At 41.0% G+C, this 24,700-nt stretch overlaps 2 protein-coding genes and 1 pseudogene across 2 annotated transcripts; all 3 read right to left on the bottom strand.

Moving 5' to 3' along the window:
- Positions 1-796: 796 nt before the first annotated feature.
- On the bottom strand, positions 797-1,787 carry LOC137673932 (olfactory receptor 4D1-like; annotated as a pseudogene).
- Positions 1,788-15,196: 13,409 nt separating this feature from the next.
- LOC137673874 (olfactory receptor 9S13-like) lies at positions 15,197-16,126 on the bottom strand. Its single transcript, XM_068418929.1, has one exon. It carries the CDS (start codon positions 16,124-16,126, stop codon positions 15,197-15,199), a length of 930 nt encoding a protein of 309 aa, XP_068275030.1.
- A 6,243-nt stretch (positions 16,127-22,369) lies between these two features.
- On the bottom strand, positions 22,370-23,305 carry LOC137673931 (olfactory receptor 6Y1-like). The gene has a single exon (XM_068419000.1). The coding sequence runs from the start codon at positions 23,303-23,305 to the stop codon at positions 22,370-22,372; it is 936 nt and encodes a 311-aa protein (XP_068275101.1).
- Positions 23,306-24,700: the final 1,395 nt, after the last annotated feature.

Below are 24,700 nucleotides of genomic sequence, written 5' to 3'. Positions count from 1 at the left end.
AAACTACACTAGATTGGTAAAGAGAAGTGAGACATGTGCCACAGTGGAAGGTCCAGCCGTGATTTCCACAGGAGAGAACAAGGGCATAGTTAGAGCCCCTAGCATTGTCAGTATCCAGGGTGTGCCATGGTGCTGTCATTGCAGGTGATTTATTACAGAAAACTCTCATTAAGCCCTTCAAATTACACCGTACTGCACACTCCACGGAGAAAAAGAAAACATGTGACTGCCCTTCCTAAGGTGATGTGAGGGTGTGTGAGCCAACACAGGCAGGATGCAGGAACAGCCACAAGACCACAGATAAAATGCAGAGAGCAAATTTATTCCTGTTACCTTGCAAACCAGAGGATCTCCGAAGCAGGACCCGGGGCAAAGGCACGCAAGCGGGGACGCAGGCACCGCGGAGCTCGGTTCCTGCTAGAGAGAGAGTGAGAGATTCCGGGCCTGCTGCTTTCACCTGTATATTAGGGGTTTCTTGCAGGCGGTAGTTTTCCACTATGCTTTGATCTTCTTGCAGCAGGGCTGGAATCTCCGGCCTCAGCAATTAGGTGCCCCTGAGTCTTATCACAGGCCTCTATTGTCTAACTGCAGACGTTCTACTTGTCAGGCACACAAGACTAAACAACTGTTAGTAGTATGATATATGTGTTTTTCGACACCCCAGGTGCAAGTCACTTGAAATCCTCCTCGCCAATCTTCTGTTATATTCCCACAGAGGGGAATGTTGTCCCCATCTTACATCTAGACATTTGCTCACTTACTGAAGGAGCAGAAATCTCAGTGGTGAACAGTGTTCTCATGAAAGTGTCAGATCTGATCTCTTTGGATCTGCTGGCTGGGCTGGTTTCTGGATCTCTCCTGAGAGAAAGATTTTCCTCAGTGTTCTGCTGAAGACCTTTATCATCTCAGTGTTTCTCAGTGTGTAGATCATTGAGTTTAGCATTGGAGTGACCACAGTATAAACAACAGAGGCCACCTTGTCCGTAGGGAATTTCTTGTAAGGCTAAGCATAGATGAAAATGCAGGGGCTGAATATTAAGCTCACAATGGTTATCTGGGTTCCTCAGGTAGACAGAGCTTTCTGCTTCACTTCTGTGATGCATGTCCTTATCTTCAGCAAGATGACAATGTAAGGAATAATCAAGATTGCAAAAAGAATAAAGAGAATTACTCCACTATTAAACACCATCTGTAGTTCAGCCATGAGGGTGTCAATACAGGCCAGTTTGATGACTTGAGGGACATCACAGTAGAAACTGTCTAATACATTGGGGCCACAGAATGGTAGCTGGAGAAGAAAACCAGTTTGTAGAGTAGAGTGAACAAATCCACTGAACCATGCAATTGCCACCAATCCTGTGCATATGTTCAAGTTCATGATAGACAAGTAATGCAGTAGCTCATAGATGGCCACATACTGATCAATCATCATCCCTACAAGGAAAAAAGCCACTGCACCAGCAATGAAATGGAAGAGGAACAACTGGAGAAAACACTCATTGAATGAGATCATTGTATCTTGCTTGAGGAGGCCTGACAGCAGTTTGGGTGTATTAACTGAGGAATCAGTGGCATCAAAGAAACCCAAGCTGGCCAGCAGGAAGTACATAGGTGTATGGAGCTGGTGATCAGCAGCTACAGTTGCAAAGATGGTGGAGTTCACCAGCCAGGTTGTCACATAGATAAGAAAGAAGGTCACATGGAGACAATACTGCAGCTTGCGACTCTGTGTCAGGCCCAACAGGACAAATTCTGTCACCAGTGATGGTGATGTTCTTTGATTTCATTCTTTATCTCTGCACCAACAACATCAATAAAGACGGTTACAAACATGCATCAGAGTATAGAATCATTAAAACATAGATTCATAGAATAATTTAGGTTGGAAGCGACTTCTGGAGGTCATCAAGTCTCACAAACTCTGTGGACAACCTGTTCAACTATATGGCCAGTCTCATGGAAAAAAAAATAAAGAAACAAGCAAAATCCCCTATATTCAGGAAGAATTATACATGTTCCAAGTGTCCGTTGCATTTCATCCTGTTCCTGTACACCTTCAGGAAGGGTCTGGCTCCATCTCCTCTAATATCCTCATCTCATTGGCTGCTTATAGACAGAAATAAGGTCTCCCCTTAGCCTTCTCTTCTTAAGGATGAACAAATCTAATTCTCTCAGTCTCTCCTTGCATGTCGTGCTCCAGCCCAGTGATTATTTTGGTGGCCCTCCAAGGAACTCACTCCAGTATATCACTGTCTTTCTTGTCCTGGAGAGCCCTGGACTAGACACAGTACTGCAAATGGGATTCACAAGCATTGAATAGAGGGGTAGAATAATTTCTCTGGGCTAGCTGACTAGACCGTTGCCAACAGAGCCCTGGGTGTGTATCGCCGCCTTTGCCACATGAACACATTGCTACCTCCTATAAGCTCTTTCTCTACCAGTGTCTTTTTCTGCAAAACTGCTTCCTAGACAGTCAGCCACTAGCCTCTACTGATTGCATAAGATTGTCCTTTCCCAGATGCAAGATGTCATATTTACTTTTGCAAAACTTTATGATGTTCCTGCCAGCCTATTTCTCCAAACTGTCCAGGTCCCTATGAATAGCAGCCCTGCCATTCAGCATACTGACAACCCATTTTGATGTCCTCCAGAAACGCATTGAGAGAACATTGCATCCCTTTATCCAGCTCATTAATGAAGACATTAAACAGTATTGTCCCTGAGGGACACCACTAGTTACTTCTCGCCAGCTGCACTTCACACCACTGATATCTACTTCTTGAATTCAGCAGTCCAGCCAATTTTCCACCCACCTTATCATTCATTTATCCCACCAATTTGATGATAAGGAGGCTATGGGACACTATGTGCTAAAGTCAAGGTATAAAATGTTCACTGCCCTGCCCTCATCCACCGTGCCAGTCACCTTATCATAGAAAGCTATGAAGTTCATTGGACACAATTTGTCCTCAGGTTATCCATTGTAATTCTTCCCAATCACCTTCTTGTCCTTCATGTGTTTAACAACGGGCTCATAATCTTCCCAGCGACCGAGGTGATCAGCCTGTAGCTCCCAGGATCCTCCTTCTTGCCATTTCTGAAGTTGTATGTGGCATTTGTCTATTTCCAGTCATCAGGAATCTCCCTCAATTGACAGTCTGAAGACGATAGAGCACAGCCTTGCAGTGACGTGAGCCACCTCCTTCAGCACTATAGGAGGAATCCAATCTGGTGCCATTGTCTCGTACAGGTCTAATTGGCTTAAGTTATCCTTATCTCCTTCAACCATGGGTACTGTTTCACAAACTCATCTAGAAAGCTCAAGGACCTAAGAGGTCTGAGGGCAAAGCTTACTATGGAAAACTGATGCAAAAAGGCATTGAGTAAATCAGCCATTTCCACATCCCTTACGACTACGTCCCCAGCCCCACTAAGAAATGAGCCCACAACCTCCTTTGTCTTCCTTTTGCTGTCAATGTACTTTGAGAAACATTTCTTCCTGTCCTTCACCTCCCTTGCAGGTTTCAGCTCCAGACGAGTATTGGCTTTCCCTGACTCCATTCCTATATGGGCAGGCAATGTCTCTGTGTTCTTCTGAAGTAGCCTGTTCCTGCTTCTGCCTTCTGGTAGGTCCTTTTTGTGTTAGAGCTGCCAGGAGATCCCTGTCCATCCATGCTGGCCTTCTTTTGCACTTTCTTGACTTACTGCAAATTTGAATGCATTCAGCTCTGAGAAGGCTGACATTGAAGAACAAACAGTTTTCTTGTGCCCCTTTAACCTCCAGGGAAGTTTTCATTGAGATCCTCCCAAGCAGGTACCTGAACAAACCACAATTTGCTCTCCAGGGATGTGGCTCTGCTTTTTATTTTGCTCAGTCTTCAGAATCTTAAACTCCACTCTCCTCTGGTTGCAACAGCCGAGGTTACATTCAACCTTCACTTCTTAATCTGGTTCAGTGTCCTTATTTCCATTCTGAAATGACTCATCAAGTTCATAATAATAATGCAATGGTAAATATTGCTGTAGAAATTCTTCGTGTTTGCTCGTGTTGACACTTTATATCAGAGCATCCTTCTACACATGTTTTTTGAACACCCTCCCTACCTTGTCCCTGGATTTAAAGAGGGGTCTGCTATTTCACTTGGGTTCCAACTAGGTGCAATTTTCATTTTAGCTCAATAAGGTTTGCAACCATGAAGCCCCAGGCTTTAAAGCACAAAGGGGACACAAATGTCATTCAGCCTGAAAAACACAGTCAAGGGCACAGTGTTACACAGAGACAGGCTCCAGAGCTTCGTAACTGTCACTGCATGAATCATAGAATCACAGAATGGTTTGGGTTGGAAGGGACCTTAAAGGTCATCTAGTTCCAACACTCCCTGCCACAGGCAGAGACATCTTCCACTAGATCCGATTGATCAAAGCCCCATCCAACCTGGCCTTGAACATGGCCGGGGAGGGGGCACCCACAGCTTCTCTGGGCAAACCGTTCCAGTGTCTCAATACCCTCACAGTAGAGAATTTCTTCCTTGTATCTGTTATAAATCTACCTTCTTTCAATTTAAAACTCTGATACTTTATCCTATCACTACACTCCCTGACAAAGTTCCCTCCCCATCTTTCCCGTAGGCCCCCTTGAAATGCTGGAAGGCCACTATAAGGTGTCCCCAGAGCCTTCTTCTCTTCTCTTCTCTTCTCTTCTCTTCTCTTCTCTTCTCTTCTCTTCTCTTCTCTTCTCTTCTCTTCTCTTCTCTTCTCTTCTCTTCTCCTCTCTTCTCTCCTCTCCTCTCCTCTCCTCTCCTCTCCTCTCCTCTCCTCTCCTCTCCTCTCCTCTTCTCTTCTCCTCTCCTCTCCTCTCCCCTCCTGTCCTCTCCTCTTCTCTTCCCTTTTCTCCTCTTCCTTTCTTTTGGCTAAAAAACCCCAACTCTCTCAAGCTGTCCTCACAGGGGAGGTGCTCCAGCCCCTCTCTGGGTCCACTCAAGCATGTTCATGTCTTCCTAATGCTGGGGGCCCCAGAGCTGGATGCAGTAGTCCAGGTGGAGTCTCATGAGAGCGGAGCAGAGAGGGAGAATCACCTCCCTCGACCTGCTGGCCACGCTTCTTTTGATGCAGCCCAGGATACAACTGGTTTTCTGGGTTGTGAGCGCACATTGCTGGCTCATATTCAGTTTTTCATCCACCAATACCCCCAAGCCCTTCTCTGCAGGACTGCTCTCAGTCCACTCCTCACCCAGACTGTATCCATGTTTGGAATTGCTCTGACCCAGGTACAGGACCTGGCATTTGGCCTTGTTGAACTTCATAATGTTCACACAGGCCTATCTCTCTAGCACATCAAGGTCCCTCTGGATGTCATCCGTTCCTTCTGGAGTATCAACCACACCACTCAGCTTGTGAAGCAGCACCTCTGCCTGGAACACACCTCACCTAGAGCAAGTTAAGCTGAGCTGAAGCTTATCCATGGAGCTGCAGAGGTTATCTGTCTAGATATTCATAACAGAGTCACCCATACAGGACCTGCTTTGCCTAAGCTTCCACTTTATCATTTGGGCTGGCCTGACATCTAAATCCACGTTAGGCTAGGTAGCCTGTACCCTAACACATAAATAAGGACAAGTGAGATGGCTATCTCAGCTCCTATCAGGGTCAAGAAGTCTGGAGAGGGAATCTGCTCACCCTGAAGGTGACATCACTGTGGTCAGGCTACTCCTCATTAGACTCCATGGACACTACGGTTTAGCTCAATCTCAACCCCAATTCCTTTCCAAATTCTGGTGTTTCCTTACATTAGATGATTACAAAGATCTCTACATCACAGTCCTTTTTTCAAGCTTCTTTTCAGTCAAATAAATGGCATGAGTTAAAATCACAGAGGCATTATAATATCCAATGTAGAAAACTAACATTATAATATCCAATGAGTTTGGAGACACTATGAGGAAGTTTTAAGAGAAGAGGGTGGCTACCCACCCCTGAGTCCCCCAGGCCCAAGGCGACTAGAGCCATTTTCCTGATGGGCAGTTAGTGCCTTTATTTGATTCATCTGGAAAAAAATCTAATCTCTTACAAGGAAAAGCCATATGCAGAATAAAACAGGACTTCTGTCTTTTCCTCTACAAACTAGTAATTTATTCCCAAAACAGAACTTCAGAGAATTGTAGAGACCAGAACTTTCTGCACATTTCCATTGCTTTTGGTGAATACTCTGCAGGGATTCTGTAATTTTTTTCCCATCACAGTTAGTCAGTGAAGAATTGCATTCTGAATCCTTATAAATATATTCCTATTTTCTGCTTGCAAATTGCAGTTTTTTCCACAGATCCAAAAAGGAAAGCCACTTTTGATATGAAATCCTGTTTTGTAACAATCCACAGCTAACACTGTATAGAGACTTCTTTGTTTTCATTTTCCATAAAAACACAGTGTTTTTGCACAAGTCTGGGGGCAGAGAAGAGAAGGCAATCTGCTTTCAATTCAAACCCACCCTTTCGCTTTTGCCTCAGCAAGCTCCCTACAATAAGACTAAGGTCGAGCTCTGGCAAAAATCTGAAAGACAGAAATGCTGTAAGAGCTATTGATGGTGCAGCATAGACTGTCCCCCCGCCCCCCGCCATTTTGCACCTTCGAGGCTGCAGCCACCAGACGCTGTTCGGGACACACTGTTAACCTCTTCTTAGTCGGTCCTCCGTAACCTTGTGATAACTAAGAGCAGAACTAAGTTGGGCTTTTTCTGTGTAGAAGATCAGTTCCCCTCCAGGCTCCCGTTATAGCCAATAGAAGCAGGCAGAATTGCCTGCTGTCTCCGTGTGTGTAAGGCACAGCTGATTCAAGCTGCTTAGGATGCTCACGCTGATCCAAGCTGTCCAAGGATGAGATCAATTGCCCCCGGCAAGTGCCCAGCTCTCTTTCCTGGCTGCAAAGGGAGTCTAAGCATCCAGCTCACGTGTGAACTTCTGCAGTCCCTGCAGACTGACTGAGGACAGAGAAGCAGTAGCTGTTGGGAATGCCTGTATGAGTGTCCACCTTTTCTCTGCAGATCTTCTCTGGCTGATCATCCACACTGTCTGCATGCTCAGTAGATTGCATGTAGGCAATTGGAATGTCTTAGCAGCCAGAATCTGTGAGCATATTGAGTGGTTGAGGGTTATCATCTCCTCTAGGATTAGGGGTATGGCAACATCAGGTGTCTTTGCCTCCTTCTGGTCATTGAAATGGCCATCAGCCTTGTATGCTCCTTGTCTTCTTTCTTACCCTGCTCCTCAGTTCATTCCTACAAGAACTAGCTTTGGCTTCAAGCTCTGAAAAGTAAGCTATGAGTCTCCAAGCTTCAAACTCATAGGTACTGGAGACAGTGCTGTTTAACCTCATCATTAGTGGCCTGGATGATGGGATAGATTGCATCTCATTATGATGCATTTGATTGTATTTGGGAGTACTTTGTATTTGAGCGTCATGGTTCTTGAATCTCAAAAAGTTTAAATTTTTGGTTGCCTAAAATGATGAACATGTTGACTAAAAAATTGATAACATTTTAACATCTTATTTTTTAATCTGGTGCTAAAATGGGAGGGGTTGGAGATTTAGCTTTTTTTTTTTCTTTTTTTTTCATGAGGGAAAAGCTTTGAGTCATGATGTCTAAAGTGTTGTTAGAAGAAATGCATTTTTGGCACAGAGAAATATAAATTCACAACCACATAAAAGCTCTGCTCAGTGTCTGTCCAATATTTCCTTAAGTCAGAACAAGTCTGTGCTACCTGTTGAATATTTTGGCTTCCCCTGATGATCTCAAAAACAAAACTTCCCAAAGATTTTGCGAGGTGTCATTATCACCACAAATTGCTCCTCTGAATGTATTTTGCTGTTAGGTAAAATAAATAAATAAATAAATAAATGGATAAATATATGAACCTTTACCAGGTAAATTTACTCATGGCAGTATTTCATAGCAAATTATCTATTTCTTTCTGCTTTCAACTGCTTTCAGACAATGCTCCACCCTGAAAAATACCCTTATCCTGACAGGTAAGACTCTTCTTTATTATCCAACTGCATTTTGTGCCCAGCAATTTTCATACTTTTTGCTAAATAGCAATGGAGTGGAGGAGAGATCAACTTCGTTTCTATGCAAGAGGTGGAGTTCTACATTTCCACATTATTTTTTCCTTTCTTTTTCGAGTTTTTCTTATGCTTCTCTGGAGAAAGCAAGCATGAACAGCAACAGTTCCACCTTCCTAGGCACAGTGAGAATACAGTCAAGGTGAGTTCACCTTATAGCACACAGCTGTCCCCACCCTGTCTCCCTGTATCATCATCTTCCTGGCCCTTATGCCAAAGCCACAGCCCTTGGGAATGAATAAGTTTCATGGATGATGATGTTTGTGTCACAGAAAATAAAACTTAACCTTGTCCATGAACCTTATTTGTCCTTGCCTACTCAATTGCAGTCAGATGGGTAATATCAGGAGATCACCTGAGGTTCAAAGCATTTAAAGTGGACACTGCTGTATCCAGCTATGATTTTGAGATCCTTGTTTTGTTTGCATCCGCCTCTGACTACAAACTTCGCCTATTAAAGTCTTGAGTTCAGAGGGTTGTTTTTCCTTGCATTGTGAGTTCTCTTCCTACCTACCCTTGAGACTTTGCTACAAACAACTGTAGAAGGAAATTAAGTTCTTAATAAATTGCATATGGTGATAGAGCCACAAAGTTCAGGCAGGCAGAGGTAATAGGTAGGCATAATTGCAAGCTGGGTTTTTCTACGTTCTCTGGAGAAGCACAGCATTGCTAGTGTGAGGAAAGCAAACACATCAGGTCAGGCTGTTTGTCAGCACCGTCCGGTCTATCTTTACTGGCATTCACAGATAAATCTGATTGATAGACTGTTTTATCTCACTGTCAGCGGTGCTCATTCAAGGATCCTGGCCCCATCCCCAACTTCGAAAACATCTTTCCATGTTTGAGGCCTCTGAACATAGATCTTGAAGAAAAGACACATGCTCCAATCTCCTCATCACAGCAATTTCCCAGCCCAACCAGGGCCTGATCTCTGGAAAGTGTTATTTTTCTGTGAACTGAGTAAAACAGAAATAAAGAGCATTTGTCTTTCTCAGGGAAGAACTAAGGCAGGACTGAGTAACACACAGGACTGAGATACTGCCTTGAGGAACTTCCAGTACCCTCAGCCTTTCCTGATGCAGAGAGAATTATTTCACTCAAACTCTCAGCCAAGTATATTCACCTCTCTAGGGTCTAAGCTGTGTTTTTTGTCAATCTAGGTGTAAGCAGAGTACCTAAACTCCACTGAGACTTGGCAGAGGTCCACTGAATGTTGCCAGTGAAGCTTAGGCAGCAATTAATGTCATACTAGTGTAGACTTTTGTGGTGGTGCTGTACCCCCCTCCCCAGGACACTCTGAGATCTCAGGATAGGCCCCATTGTGCTGTTATCTTGGTTACAAGTGCAGTGACTTGGGCATCAGGCACTCTCTGGCCACAGCTGGGCCATCTGCTGCCTGCATGGTACATCAGGACCACCCTGAGATGTTAGGATAAGCCATCCCTGCTTTGGGAAAACCTCCCAGTGTGCTGTTATCTTGGTTGCAAGTGCAGTAACATGGGGCTGGGGGGGGTGGGCAGGCACCCCCTGACCACAGCTTGGCAATCTGCTGCTTGAATTGCAGACCAAAATGACTCAGCATGAGTTGGGGAGGGAATGGACAATACTGACCGAAGCAAATAATCTCAAGACCCTATAAAGAGCGATCCAAGGTGAGACCTTCTGAGCTCTCCATGTCCGCAGCAGGCTCTGTGACCCAGTATCTCCCCCTGAGCTGGGACGCCTCTCAGGGTAGATTTCGTGAGGATTGAAAGGTCGTCCGTCAACGATTTTGCGAGGACTCAAAGGCCTGATTTCGTGAGGTTCACCGACCGTCCGTTGATGAATGTTGACACATAAAAGCGAGCAATTCATGAAACTCATAAAAAGGAAAATTTTAATCATAGGTTAATCTCTGTGTGTGTGTGCACGTGCGCGCAATTTGGTTCAGAACTATTTACCTGTCTGTGTGATTTGATTTAACCTCCCTCTGTGTGTGAAACCCTGCTGTAAGTTTCGGGTGACCCTTGCCATTCTCGAATCTTTAACTAAGTCACTATTTTGATTGTAACAAATTCCATTTAATGGCTCTGTTAAATTAGCTGATGATTCAGTGCTGTTAAGTGTTATACAGACTAATCTTGTGATCTATCTCAAAATTATTAGTAAACCTTAAATTTCTGCTAAACCAAAGCCATGTAACAAAATCTTATTTTGCAACAACTTTCCAGTAGCTGTGATGAAAACCTCCCTTGTTTCCACTTATAGCAGTAGTTTGTAGGGACTAGTCTTGACACCTAATACAGCCAGCTACTTTAGAAGAGAATTGGTATCAGGATCATGCTTGGTCAATGGAGAGAAATTGACAATTTTAGAAGCTGATTCATCCCTCCATAAAATGTTTGCAATTTTTGCTTGTGTTTCCCTCCCCGCTACAAGTCAATTCCATTATCTTACGATGTTTTGTGCTACTTCAGATAAATTAAGCAAGGACAAAGTTAATATGGATTTGTGTCCTGGTTCAAAGCGTTCTAAGGACAATTTTGCTTTTGTGAAAGAAATTTTCATATTTAATAACTACATACTTTCAAAATTTTCAAGTTTTAATTAGAAAGTTGAAACTGCAAATTTTCAGTGGAAAATTCCAAACATTTTAATAGTTGTGTTTTGATACATATTTATTATTCTACTGTTCATCTTTGCTCTTTCTTACTGCTCCTCTGTTCAATTTTTAAATGTTCAAATGTTTTGGCTAGATTTTTTTCCCGGCAGTTTTAAAATGTTGCGTTAAATATAAAAATTAACGCATGTGAATAGCAAAGGGGAAACTCATGTCATAGAATCATAGAATCGTTTTATTTGCAAAGGACCTTTAAGATCATCGAGTCCAACCATTAACCCAAGACTACCAAGTCCGCCACTAAACCATATCCCTAAGCACCCACATCTGCACATCTTTTAAATCTCTCCAGGGATTGTGACTCCACCACTTCCCTGGGCAGCCTGTTCCAATGCTTGATAAACCTTTCCGTGAAGAAATTTTTATTGATATCCAATCTAAACCTCCCCTGGCACAACTTAAGGCTGTTTCCTCTCGTCCTATCGTTTGTTACTTGGGAGAAGAAACTAACACTTACCTTGCTACAACCTCCTTTCAGGTACTTGTAGACAGCGAAAAGGTCTCCCCTCAGCCTCCTTTTCTCTAGACTAAACCAGCCCTGTTCCCTCAGCCGCTCCTCATAAGACCTGTGCTCCAGAACCTTCACCAGCTTCATTGCCCTTCTCTGGACTTGCTCCAGCACCTCAAGGTCTTTCTTGTCCTGAGGGACCCAAAACTGCACCCAGAATTCAAGTGCAGCTTCACCAGTGCTGAGTAGAGGGGGACAATCCCTGCCCTAGTCCTTCTGGCCACACTATTGCTGATACAAGCCAGGATGCTGTTGGCTTTCTTGGCTGCCTGGGCACACTGCTGGCTCATATTCAGCCAGCTGTCGACCAACACCCCCAGGTCCTTTTCCACCAGGCAGCTTTCCAGCCACTCTTCCCCAAGGCTGTAGTGTTGCATGGGGTTGTTGTGACCCAAGTGCAGGACCTGGCACTTGGCCTTGTTAAACCTCACAGTTGGCCTTGGCCCATCGATTCAGCCTGTCGAGATCCCTCTGCAGAGTCTTCCTACCCTCAAGCAGATCAACACTCCCACCCAACTTGGTGTCATCTGTGAAGTTACTGTGTGTGCACTTGATCGCCTCATCCAGATCATTAATAAAGATATTAAACAGTAATTTCCTCTAGATGTCTTACAGGCAGGTGTCTAAGTCTCAGCTTGTTATGTGGGCTTCGTTTGTATCCAATGGAGGATCTGGATGTCCCAGAAGGTTTTCCATCTTTGTGTAAGATACATATAGAGGAAATGTCCTACTATCAGCCCTATGGAAATGTTTTGTTCTATTGCCATGTGTCTCTTCTTTATATGCTAGCTGTAGAAATTATATACATATATATAAAAATTCCTTAAACTTCTGTGGTAGTAATCTATTTATTTTTTTTTAATAACTCTTTCTTGTCATGTTGATGCTGCTTTTTTCTGTTGCTTACTTCTCATATCTTCTTCCTGTTCTTTGTGTTGATACTTTGGCCTTGACAAAATAATTGGTGCTATGTGGCAGTTATATTTCTCTGTTTCCCCTCAAGCCTATTGTGTTTCTCCTGTATCCTCAGTCTCCCTAAAGCTCCTCTTTTGCTTATGGCTCCTCAAGAAGTTACTATTTCCCATAACTGACAAAATAGCCAAAGCTAGTTAGCAGAGAGGAAGATATTAAATCTTTCATATTGATGAAGTTATCTCAGAGGTAGTTACTATCTAAAATGCTATAGCTGCAAGTAAAGTTACATACCTACATAACTGTGTGATGTGCAATAATCCTGATAGGAATCTAAGCACCACACAGCTGCTCACTCACTCACTCACTTCTCAGTGGGATGAGGGAAAGAATCAGAAGGGTGGAAGTGTGAGGACCCATGGGTTGATATAAAGACAGTTTAATAGGTAAAGCAAAAGCTGCATACACAAGCAAAGCAGAATAAGGAATTAATTCATGACTTCTCATCATCACACAGATGTTAAACCAGGGCTTCATCATGCATAAGACTTGCCTAGGAAGATAGACACCATAACCCTGAACATCCTCACCTTCCTCCCTCTTTCCCCCAGCTTTTATTGCTGAACATGATGTCTTATAGTGTCGGAACTCTCTTTGGTCAGTTGGGGTCATCTGTCCCAGCTGTGTCTCCTCCCAATTTATTGTGCACACCCCTAGCTCACTCACTGCAGGGGCAGTGTGAGAATCAGAAAAGGCCTTGACACTGTGTGAGCACTGCTCAGCAACAGCTAAAATATCAGTGTGTTATCGACATTGTTCTCATCACAAATCCAAAACATGGAAACATACCGGCTGCTATGCCCAACCATTTTAGCTATCTCAACCACCTAAGAAAAGAAACAAACACTTCCAGAATGTGTTGGGGTTGGACTAGATCATCTCCAGAGATCACTTCCAACTTCAGTTTAGAGACATTGAGGAGACAGAAAAACAATTTGTAGAAGCTCACTTTCCCTTCTTAATTATCTGGGGGAAGCACTGTGCTAGATCTTTTATTAATGCAAGATGATTTTTGCTGCTAAAAATGGACATCACAATTCCCTTTGTCCCCTTGGACAAGACAAGATCCTTCACACTATCATTATAACGAGGAAATGACAGTAAAATTCGTACAAAGAGAGGCTGGGGAAAAGTCACCCTTGCCATGAATGCAAGTGTCTAAGAACAGGTTAAAAGATTATCAGCTCAAGCAAGAAACAGCAATGGGCTTAAGGTAGATGTCTGGAAGAGTCAAATTCTCTTGTAGTGCAATTTTCTATTTAATTCTAAGTTTAGACAAACAGACCAACAGCGAGAAAGACAGCTATCTATTTAGAGAACTGAATGAACTGTGTTTGGGTGTGAGTGTGTGAGAGAGAGATGTAGAGAGATGAATTGTAAACATAGGAAGGTCAGGACTAGCCAACATTAATCACAGGTGCAGTGAGTAGTCTGAGACAATCAGGCACTCTCTGACCCTGCCCGACAGTGCAGTGAGTTGAGACAATCCAGTACCTTCTTGTCCTGCATACAAGTACAGTGAGTTAGGATGATTAGGCCCTCCCTAACCACCCCTGAAACTCCTGTTGCTTGGGAAACGTGCCTGAAACTCCTTCTGCCTGGTTCGTAGCCCACTCTGAAAGGTGCCAAGACTACCTGACAAGAATATTGACCATAATTAAAAAGTACTGACCAAAATCAATCATCTTGTGATTCTATAAACAGCGATCCTAAGTGAGGCCCTTTGAGCTCTCCAGGATCACAGCAGGCTGGGACCTTGCATCTCCCCGAGTTGGGAAGCTCATAGAAATACCCATGGTACATGGTCTACACAGAAGGATATTTGTCTGATATTTTCTCTGTCAGTTTAGGATGGTTCTGTATGCATGGGAATATAGGCATCTGCATTTGAGCTTATAGTAGCGATTCCTTTTATATCAAAAGAGAGAAAGAGTTAACTATGGACAGTGACTCATTTATTTTAAAGTGATATTTCTTTTAAGTAGGAAGTGAACAAATAATTAATTTAAATAAATACTTTCTCTGAAAGGTAATTTCTGATTTCTAGTCAGCCCTGGCATTAATCTTATGTTGTAATATAATGAGAACTGAGCAGTCTTCTGGTAGCATAGTGCTTACATGATAATTCAAGAGATCATGCTTCAGACACTTGATTTGAATTTTCAAATCGGTGTTTTTTGAAGTGTGCATTTTTTTTACCAGAATCTCAAACCACTGTAAGCAGATTGTGTTGTTACAAGCTTATCACAGAGAAATAGCTCCTGTCCTGCTACAAACATTCATGTAAGCATGCAGACAAACACATGGAACCAGAATTCAGCTATATATTACTTTTTTTTTTTTTTCTTTGAGGGCACCTCAGACACAAAATTTCAATTGCCCATCAATGCTTGATGGTTGGAACCCAAATTTCAGAGTTTCCACTCATTTCTAAGAGAAGTGATTAAAAGCAAAATCGAGAAAAAAATAGTTTAAAAAATGAGAACTCCCAGACAAATAAATAATTCAGTTTACTCTTGATTGACCTAATTTATCTTTGGATGGTTACAGCAGGAATGTCTCCACCTGAACTGTCTGTGTTCCAATGCATAGAAATAAGGCACGGCCAGAATCTGAGTTTTATGTCCTATTTTAGATGTCTAATACACAGTTAGACTAATTATGGCTTTAAAATGCTTGTGTCTTTTGAATGGTTATGAAAGGACTCTATAGTACAGCTCAGATGGATTGTAAATGTCTAAATCTGCTAAAATGAATCCACACCTTCATCTGATCTAACTCTCCTAGATTTCTTTTGTACCTCCTGCTTTCATCCATGACACTGACCATCTATAATCACAAAAGATTCTTGAAAGCAAGCCTTGATGTCCCTTGCTTTACCTTCTAAACATCTGTCTGTAGCAAATTGGACACTGTGGTCATTCTCATCCTTAGTAAAGGTACTAAAAAAAACCTTTCCTTTTTAAATGTTTTTTCAGAGACCCTTTTACCTCCTTGTTTCGGAGGGTGTAGATGAAAGGGTTTAGCATGGGAACAGCAATAGTATAGAGGATAGAGATGATGTTACTGTTGTCAGGTAAAGATGTGGTCCCAGGCTGAGCATACATGAAGAAAACTGTCCCAAAGAACAAGCTGACAGCCAGCATGTGAGAAGAGCAAGTGGAGAAGGCCTTGCACCTGCTCTCAGATGAAGGCATTTGGACAATAATGATGATTATATAACCATAGGAGATAAAAACCACCAAGGCAGTGCCCACAATAATTGATCCACATACAGACAGCATTACTATTTCATTGACAAGTGTGTCTGAGCAGGAGGCATGCATCACTGCAGGAACATCACAGAAGAAGTGGTTTATTTCTTTGGGCCCACAAAAGGACAAACTGAATGTAAAGCCTGTCTGGATGGTGCAATTGATGCAGCCTGACAGATAAGAGCCCACCACCATGAAAACACAAAGTCTTTTATTCATAATGATTTGGTACAGCAGTGGATTGCAGATGGCAGTGAAGCGATCATAAGCCATCACAGCAAGGAAGAAGGCTTCTGTTGTACCAAAGAGAGAGAAGAAGAACATTTGAGATGCACAGCCATTGTAGGAGATTATCCTTCTGTCCAGTGAGAAGGTCAGTGCTGCTTTGGGAGTGATGACAGAGGAATAGCAGATGTCCAAGATAGACAAGTTCTCTAGGAAAAAGTACATGGGAGCCTGCAGCTTGGAGTCCATTCTAATGATGAGGATCATGCAGGCATTTCCTACCACAGTGACAACATACATTGTTGAAAAGAGAACAGAGAGGAGGAGTTGCAGTCCTGGTTGAGATTTGAATCCAACCAAAATGAACTCAGTTACCTTGGTGTGGTTTTCCATGTTTCCTTTCAGATGGTGTTTAAATAAGAAATTAGGATGCAGTGGACTTCAGACACTTTGCCTAGAGAAGCAATAAGATAAGAAGAATATGAAAAACTATAAGGTATATGAAACATAAGAAATACGAAAAATAGAGAGACAGATGGAAAACAACGAATATGGATTCATCTATCATATCTAAAAATATGATAATATTTTCTAATATATTGATTTACTGATGAACCAATTACCTTGTTATATTCTCTTCAGTGTAACGAAATACTCTGCATGCAGCTTATCCAACCTATTTTAAAGGTCTGCTTTACAATCAATCAAGAAACAGGTATTTCATTCTAAAGTTAGTCTAAACAACTATTTCAGATGTAACTGGGAAGAAAAATCTCACCCTAAGATTGCAGCTAACCCACTAAAGACTACTCTCCCCTCAACCAAAGAACAAATAAATATACTTCTTCAGTTGATACAAAGCAATGTAAAAAATATATGAGCCAAGAAATGCATGAAAAAAAGTGTGGATAATTGTAAAAAAAAAGCCTATTATTAAAAAAAAGGCAACACTTCTTTATGTGAAAAACTGTGTTTCTTTTTTAAAAATACTTGGAACAAAACCCTCAAATGTTGAGATTTCTGAAATAAATTTTCTCTATTAAAATGTTCACTTCACACAGGATGTTCAAAATAATATTAATTGACAGAATATTTCAACTGACTCCTTTTCAATTATATTTAGTCATTTTGTTTTCATGTTACGTGTCATCTCACCTAGGCTTGAATATATACAGTGGGTTTATGCCTACATTAGAACTAATAATTTAGATTACCTTTAAATCCAGTGGATAGAAATAAACACTCCCACTTTAAAATATTTACCATAGAAGGTATGAATCATGTTCTAGGATTTTCTGTTTCTCTCCATTGACCTAAATGGAGGTCCATCTGAATCATAGCTAAATATTCTGTATGCACAAAGATGTACACAGGTGTATAAAGCTGAGTGATATGAATCCCCATTCAGTTACTGGTATTTTGTTTGCTCTGTTGTCATTTCTATTAAATACATTATCGTGACCTTCATGTACCTAATCTTTTTAAAACACTGAATTAGTTTTTAACATGTTACTTCAACCATCTCTTTATAATCCTTGAAATCCTCAGAAGCCCTGTTTACTTATTTGTTCTTTTTTTTTATTCATGTACATTAAAAAAGGAAACAACTTTGGAGAAAGAACTTCATGTTGCATGACCTTGCTCATAAAATATTTTGTCTAGTTTCCTGTGGGATTTCTGTGTACAGAGAACTTAACTTCAGACAGTCAAGGTTAAGCATCCAGTCTAAGCCAGTTGTCTATAGCTTCTTCTACTGTCAAAGCTTCCTCTATTGTCAAGAGAGAGCAATAGATGCATCCACAGTGTGATTCTTCTAGTCCCACCATACCTGTTTAAAACATAGGGGAAAAACAGTCCCTTAGATGTGTCTATCTTCATTAGAAAATAAATCAAGCTAGAAAAAAATGAGAAGAAAAAAGAGATAACTTCATCCACAACAATATGAAGAAAAATGTCAAAATTGTATGTCACTATGGTCAACAATTTGATGGATGTGTAAACTTGTCTGACCTAATGGTCCTTAGTTTTAAATCTTTATTTTTATTATGCTTTTATGTGTAACCATCAATGATTTAAATGTAGCAGACAGAAACTCATGAAATATTTTAATAATAATAAAACATCTTTTCAATGGAAAGGTATCCTATACCCTATTAAAAATTGTTTTGTTGAAATAACAGTTACTACTGCTTTAAGTAAATGGCTTTTTTTAAACAGGCTAACAGAAACCTAAGCTAAGAATGAAGCTGCTGGAGATGCTTTTATAGCCAGTGAGAGGGGCACTTTAGGAAGATTTTTGATTCACCTAAGATCTGAAGAAGTCTCTGGAATTGTGCGTCTCTGTTGATCAAACAAAGTCTAGGATGACTAATGTAGACCCATTAAATACTGGCTTCTTGTTAATGGACTTACTTTCCAGAAGAATTAACTGTATTCATAAGCCCTGTTTACTCTAAGAGCTATGGAATCAAAATAAAGACACAACTATTTTTATTCCAGTTCTATCACTAAACTTAGCAAAGCAAAACTCAAACTTCACAAACCACAATGCACATACCTTGTAATATCATGATTAAAGCTAGGTGTGGTTTTTGGAATTCAGATATCTTGAACACATTGCCAAAAACACTGAGTGTTTTTTCCACTCAGTTGATTTTTCAATAGTCTGTTGGTAACCAATAGATAACTGGCCTTCTGCCTTGCTGGTTGTGAGGGCATTCTCCTTAGCATGTTGCTTATATATACTGAAATCGGTGTGCATAAAAACACTAGGGATTCAGCTTCTAGAGTCTTAGATCTTCACAGCAGTCCTATGAACCTCAAGTGAAATATATTTCCCTTGTGCCATTTGTCTTTCCCTGAAAAAAAAAAGAGAAACTGAGAACCCAAACAATAAATATAAAGTGTAATGCTGCTCCTATGTGTCTTCTATCCCTACTTTTTTCACTGTTTCTTATGGAGAACTCTTCTTACCCCTTTCAAATTTCTTTCCAATAAACAAAACACTGTGGAACTAATCAAAAGCCTATTAGCCATTAGAATCTATCCAGAATACCAAAATAGAACAGTCACCATTGCATTTTTTCCCAACCGATGTGCTTCACTTCCCTAAACAAAAACTAGTTTTCACTAAATGTGCTCTCTTCTCCGACTGGCATGGAGAAGGTACTCACCTCCTAAAACTTAGAGATGTGGTTCAGATGGCTGAAAATGAGGGTCCAGCCTCTAAGAAAAAACTTGTCTGGATTTCAGCAACCACTCCAGGAAGAAAAAAGCATCTCACAACTCCTCTGTGGGTAGCTCAGGCACTCTGGGACATGTTGTTATTTTTCAACAAGCAACTTGCATGATTTTCAGCACAGGAGCTGTTACATTTAGTTACAGTAGACTATATTAAATTGTCTTTGCTTGGAGGGTGGTTTTAAATAAAACTACATGAAATCTTTGTTTCTCCTCTTGATATAAAAGCTTCCCAAATTTTGTGACTCATGATAGGTCAATACCTTCTACAAACAGGCTATTTTACTGCTGCATACATTCTCACTAGCTCCCAGAGGAAGACAATAAGATTAAGAGAGATGGTAGGATTCTAAAGAGCTAAGATTGGACTCCTAGTCTTGTCTACATTACTTGTGGGAGGTGATTTATTTACAATACTCTAAAGGCACCTAAGCTTGAATTTACAAAAGTGTTCATTAGGAGAGCTTCCAGAAATAAACTTCTAGATGCAAGATAGAACTTGCATTCTCAGAAGGTCTGTGTTTGTATAAAACTTGTCTATGTTCTCTCCTTCCCTAAGAACATTTAGGGTCCCCTGTTGAAGAGATAATTTATTATTTGTTTCAGGTTATCTAACTACATCATTATTAATGGATATAAAAACCTATAACAATTGGATGATAATCCTCTTCACAGTATATTTGAAGAATTTTCTTGACATAATTTCAAAGCAATCACCTTCAGATCAATGCTTTAAAACCATTCAACATGTATAGCCAAATCACTGTATTACAGGAGCTACACAGATTACGAAATTTAATATTTCAATGGAAATCTCACTAAGGAGTACTGAAATGCTATGGTTTTCACTTTATATATGAAAAAATTAAAAAAGGGGAGAAATAGGTTAGGTGGTCATTGGTGTATAATTACTTTAATATATTGTAATAAGAATAAAGTGGGATTGACACTGTGCTGATTTTGGCTGAGATAGAGTTAGATTTCTTCATAGTAGCTTGTGTGGGGCTATGTTCTGGATTTGTGATGAAAAAAGTGTTGATATCACAGGAACATTTTAGTTGTTGCTGAACAGTGCTTGCACAGCATCAAGGCCTTTTCTGCTTCTCACGCTGCACGACCAGCAAGAAGGCTGGGGGTAGAGTGAGTAGGATGGCTGGATGCGACCTTGTGCAACATGCTCTAGGGGAACCTGCTTTGGCAGGGTGTTGGACTATAGAATCAACCAGGTTGGAAGAGACCTCTGGGATCATCGAGTCCAACCGTTGCCCTGACACCACCCTGTCAACTAGACCATGGCACTAAGTGCCATGTCCAGTCTTTTCTTAAACACATCCAGAAATGGTGACTCCACCACCTCCCTGGGCAGCCCCTTCCAATGGCTAATGACCCTTTCTGAAAAGGGTTGACTAGATGATCTCCAGAGGTCTCTTCCAACCCCAAACAGTGTGATTCTGTGATTCTGTGGACAAGAAGTTGGGAGGGGACATAGCTGGGACAGCTGGCCCCAACTGACCAAAGGGATATTCCATACCATACGACTTCATGCTCTGCAATAAAAGCTGGGGGAAAGAAGGAGGAAGGGGGGACACCCAGAGTTATGGCATTTGGCTTTCCCAAGTAACCATTATGTGTGATGGAGCCTTGCTTTCCTGGAAATGGCTGAACAACTGCCTGCTGATGGGAAGTAATGAATGGATTCCTTATTTTGCTTTGCTTGTGCACATGGCTTTTGCTTTATCTGTTAAACTGTCTTTATCCCAGCTCACAATTTTTAACATTTTCACCATTCTGATTCTCTCCTGCATACTACTGACGGGGGGAGTGAGCAAGCATGCGTTTGGGGCTTAGCTACCTGCTGGGTTTAAACCACAACTAACACACAAGTCTGATCTAAACATTACACGGTACCATTAAAATATATGAGAGTAATAGGCAGCTTTGGAGAATGATTCATAACATCTATATGTTAAAGACATATGTTAAAGATATATAGAATAAATACGCTCTGCGAGTTATAATCCATGTCCATGAATAGTAAGGAAGTCTAGGCTAGTTTGCTTGGATGTCTAATTAGATGTTAGACTTAGATGTCTAATTTTCACGTATTTTTGGAGGAATCCATGCTTACACATCTAACTATCTCTGTGGCTCTTGATCTTGTTTGGATCAGTTGTATCCATGGCAACAGTATGCACAGAACAAGTTCTTCCAACAAGTGTCTTAAGGTTTCCTTTCTGGAAAGCTATTTGTTCTATTAACTACAAAATCTGAAAAGGCAGTCTGCTAGTACAGAGCACAGAATATCAGAAACTATGGTCTCAATTACAAACTGAAACCCACATGGTCATATACATATGCACTCAGCTGACAGTTTTTTATCTTTTATTTATCTGTTACAGAGTATTAAACATTTTGAATCACCGTGATATTCCGACCATGAAGTAGATTTCTCAGAGGTACCTTTTTACCCAGAGAGACTTCTAACTGATAATCAGATTTTCTCACAGATAATCAGTATTTAACCCAGATGCATCAGCTGTGTCTCTAGACTCCTTCATATCCAATGAGAAGACTTGGACTGTAGTCTGCGAATCAGAGTTTAAGGTCATGACCCATGCTGGAATACTGCTGGATCAAAGGCTCTTGCAGCCTGAAGGAAACATTGAAGTGATCTGTCTCGTCAGTTTTGTCTGAATTTCTTCTTGGAGTGAATTATTTGGTGTGCCCTGGGTACTGGAAGGTTATTCAAGGTACCCAGCACCCTGGCATAAACCAGAGACTGAGTCCAAGTGACACTGTAGCTATACAGTGGCATGAGCTATTCACATTATACTCTCTCTATTGCAATATTAGAAAAGTTGTCTCCTTCAGAGGATGTTTCATTTTATCGTAAATCAGGTATCTAAGAAAGTTAAGATTACTCATTCTTTTCCACTGCCTATTTCTTTCTGGGGACAATAACAGAATCTCAGAGTAAATAAATCAGACATAGATATCTGCATTTTACATGCCTTTTACAATCTTACCCAACGTTTTCTGGACCTATCTATCTAGTGCAAACAAAATCGGGGGTTCAGTTTCTAGCATTGGCAAACCTTCTCTTTAAAACTGGAGCAGTCATTCAGCTGCAGACTTTTAAGAAAGGTTGGCAACATGGAATCATAGGGGGAGAACAAATAAGCAAAAAACCCCTCCAGCCCAAAATCATAGTATGTACATAGATCAAGGTCAAGATTTATCAAGGTCTAGTTCAATAAATATGGTTACTAGGTGCATGAATAGGAGAGTTTCACTTCGGTGTGCATTAAGTTTTGGACCTCCTGAATTTAGTTCATCAGCATTGCCAATTGATCTTCATGAGCAAAGCCTCTTCTCCAGAAGTCTTTAGTTGATTTCTTAGGTGTTTCTTGTGCAAGTAAAGGTCTTCCTCATGGTAAACCTGACTTCTTTGTTTCTAAGACAATATATGAGAGGATTCAGAAGTGGCACAACTACCGTGTACAAGACTGATACCAACTTGTTAGCACTGTAGGTATACATGACCTTAGGGCGGGTATAAGTGAAAAGAGTGGTAGAGTAGAACAATATCACTACAGTCAAGTGGGAGCTGCAGGTGGAAAAGGCCTTTTGCCTCCCCTGAAAAGAAGGAATATGCAACACAGTGAACATGATGCAAATATAGGAGGTCACCACAGTACACAGAGGCACCATGATGACAATCAGAGCCAAGATGAAGTCCACTAGCTCAGCCAAAGAGGAATCACTGCAGGAGATATTCAGTAGGGGTGAAATATCACAGAAATAGTGGTTTATTTTGTCTACATCGCAGAACGAGAGCTTGGCTATAAAGCTCAGCTTGATGGAAGAAGTGATCAAACCACACATCCAACAGCCAGCTGTCAGCTGAGCACAGAACTGATGATTCATGATGAGTGAATATCGCAGAGGCTTGCATATGGCCAAGAAGCGATCATAGGCCATAACAGCTAACAGAATATATTCAGTACAAACAAAAGTCACAAAGAAATACAACTGTGTCATGCACCCCTGGAATGAGATACGTTTGTCTTGAAAGAGGAAATCTATGAGCATCTTCGGCTCAATGACAGAAACATACCAGATCTCTAAAACAGACAAATTCCCTAGGAAGAAATACATGGGTTTTTGCAGACTGTGATTAGTTCGGATAATGAAAATGATAAGAAAGTTTTCCAACACAGTTAATAAATAAGCCAGAAATAAAGCAGAGAAGAGGAGCAGCTGCAGTTCAGCAGTGGTGGGAAAACCCAGGAGAATGAAATACATGACACTGGTTTCATTCCTCCCACCCATTCTGTAGGGGAAAGATGAGCCTTATCCAACTGCAATAAATTAATACAATGAAACCTGGCCAGACAGGCTTAAATTCATAGCAATATGTTACACCACCACTTAAGACACTGCAAAAGTTCAGATGCTTTGTTGCTGGGCTTCTAGAAATTAACTGTGTGAAATTCATCTACTCAATTCAGAATTTTCCATTGTAAAAATACAAGCTTGCTTTTTACTTTATACTCCATTGAGATAAATAGGCAATACCAGTCCTATCTCATCTAAGACACAGGTCTAAAATAAGCCAGATGAATCATGCTATCATATTGTCCATCCAGTACAAACATTATGAGCTTATAGACAGACATTTATGTTGTCAATGCTTTAGTTTCTAAAGTTATACCATGTATATCCCATGAACTGTGACGGAAATGCAAAGTACCACAAGGATATATACAATCTGATTTTAAAAACCTCCAAACACATCTGAAGGACCCCATTAGAGGTTTCTATGGCTAACTCTGAAAAGACATATCTACATAAAGATTATTGAGGTACAAAGGTACACATAGCATCCCAGATACAGCATAACTGAAAGCTAATAATAATTCTGGGTCTGGTTTGTTTGCAACTAACGCAGATTGTTCCTTCAAAAACAAGAATGCCTCGACCTGTGCTGTTAAAAACAAAACTGTTCTCAGCCTTCTGTAGTGGGAATTCAGAGTGGAATCCACCGCCTCAGTTGATGCTGGAGAATACGATCAACAAGGAACAGATGAAGTGTAGACTGTTGTGTCAGTTGCATGCTTTATACCAACACAGATAAATTGACCACTTTGTTTTCCTTCAGTGTCTCATGAGATTTGACCTAGAAATTATAGATAGCCTCCCAGTGGAAGCAATCACAGAAAGAGGAGGGATGCTATTGTTTCCTCTGTGATTCCATACAGAGTAGAAGTAAGAAACTCCGAAAATGTCTAAGATTTTGTCCGAGACACTGAACAATGAAATAACACCAGCTGATGTCTACTGATTTTTATAGGGTAGAGGAAAAAAGATCCAGCGAAAAAAAACACCAAAAAAAACCCCAAAAGCCCTGAAGCAGAGGATATGGCAGTCATTTACCACACACTGAACTTGAGAAAGGTTTTAATGCCCTAAATCTAAATCCAGAGCCTTAACTGGTAGTCAGTTTCGGAGTAAGTAGTTTCTCCTACACTGGAGTTACTTTTACAACTTTCAAGTCTATGGATAGCCATGCTATGTATTTTCTGAATAGTACAGTACAGTACAAATATTATGTTGAAATGATTCCTCCAATAGTGTGAAATACCTCTATTAGATAAACTGACTCAGTTTCTTGAGTTGCCTGATCTGTCTGTCTCCATTGATGACATTGAGATATGGAAACTCTGT

Source organism: Nyctibius grandis, chromosome 26 (genome assembly GCF_013368605.1).
Source record: "Nyctibius grandis isolate bNycGra1 chromosome 26, bNycGra1.pri, whole genome shotgun sequence".
Lineage (NCBI taxonomy): Eukaryota > Metazoa > Chordata > Aves > Nyctibiiformes > Nyctibiidae > Nyctibius > Nyctibius grandis.
This window is presented reverse-complemented; position numbering and strand designations above follow the sequence as displayed.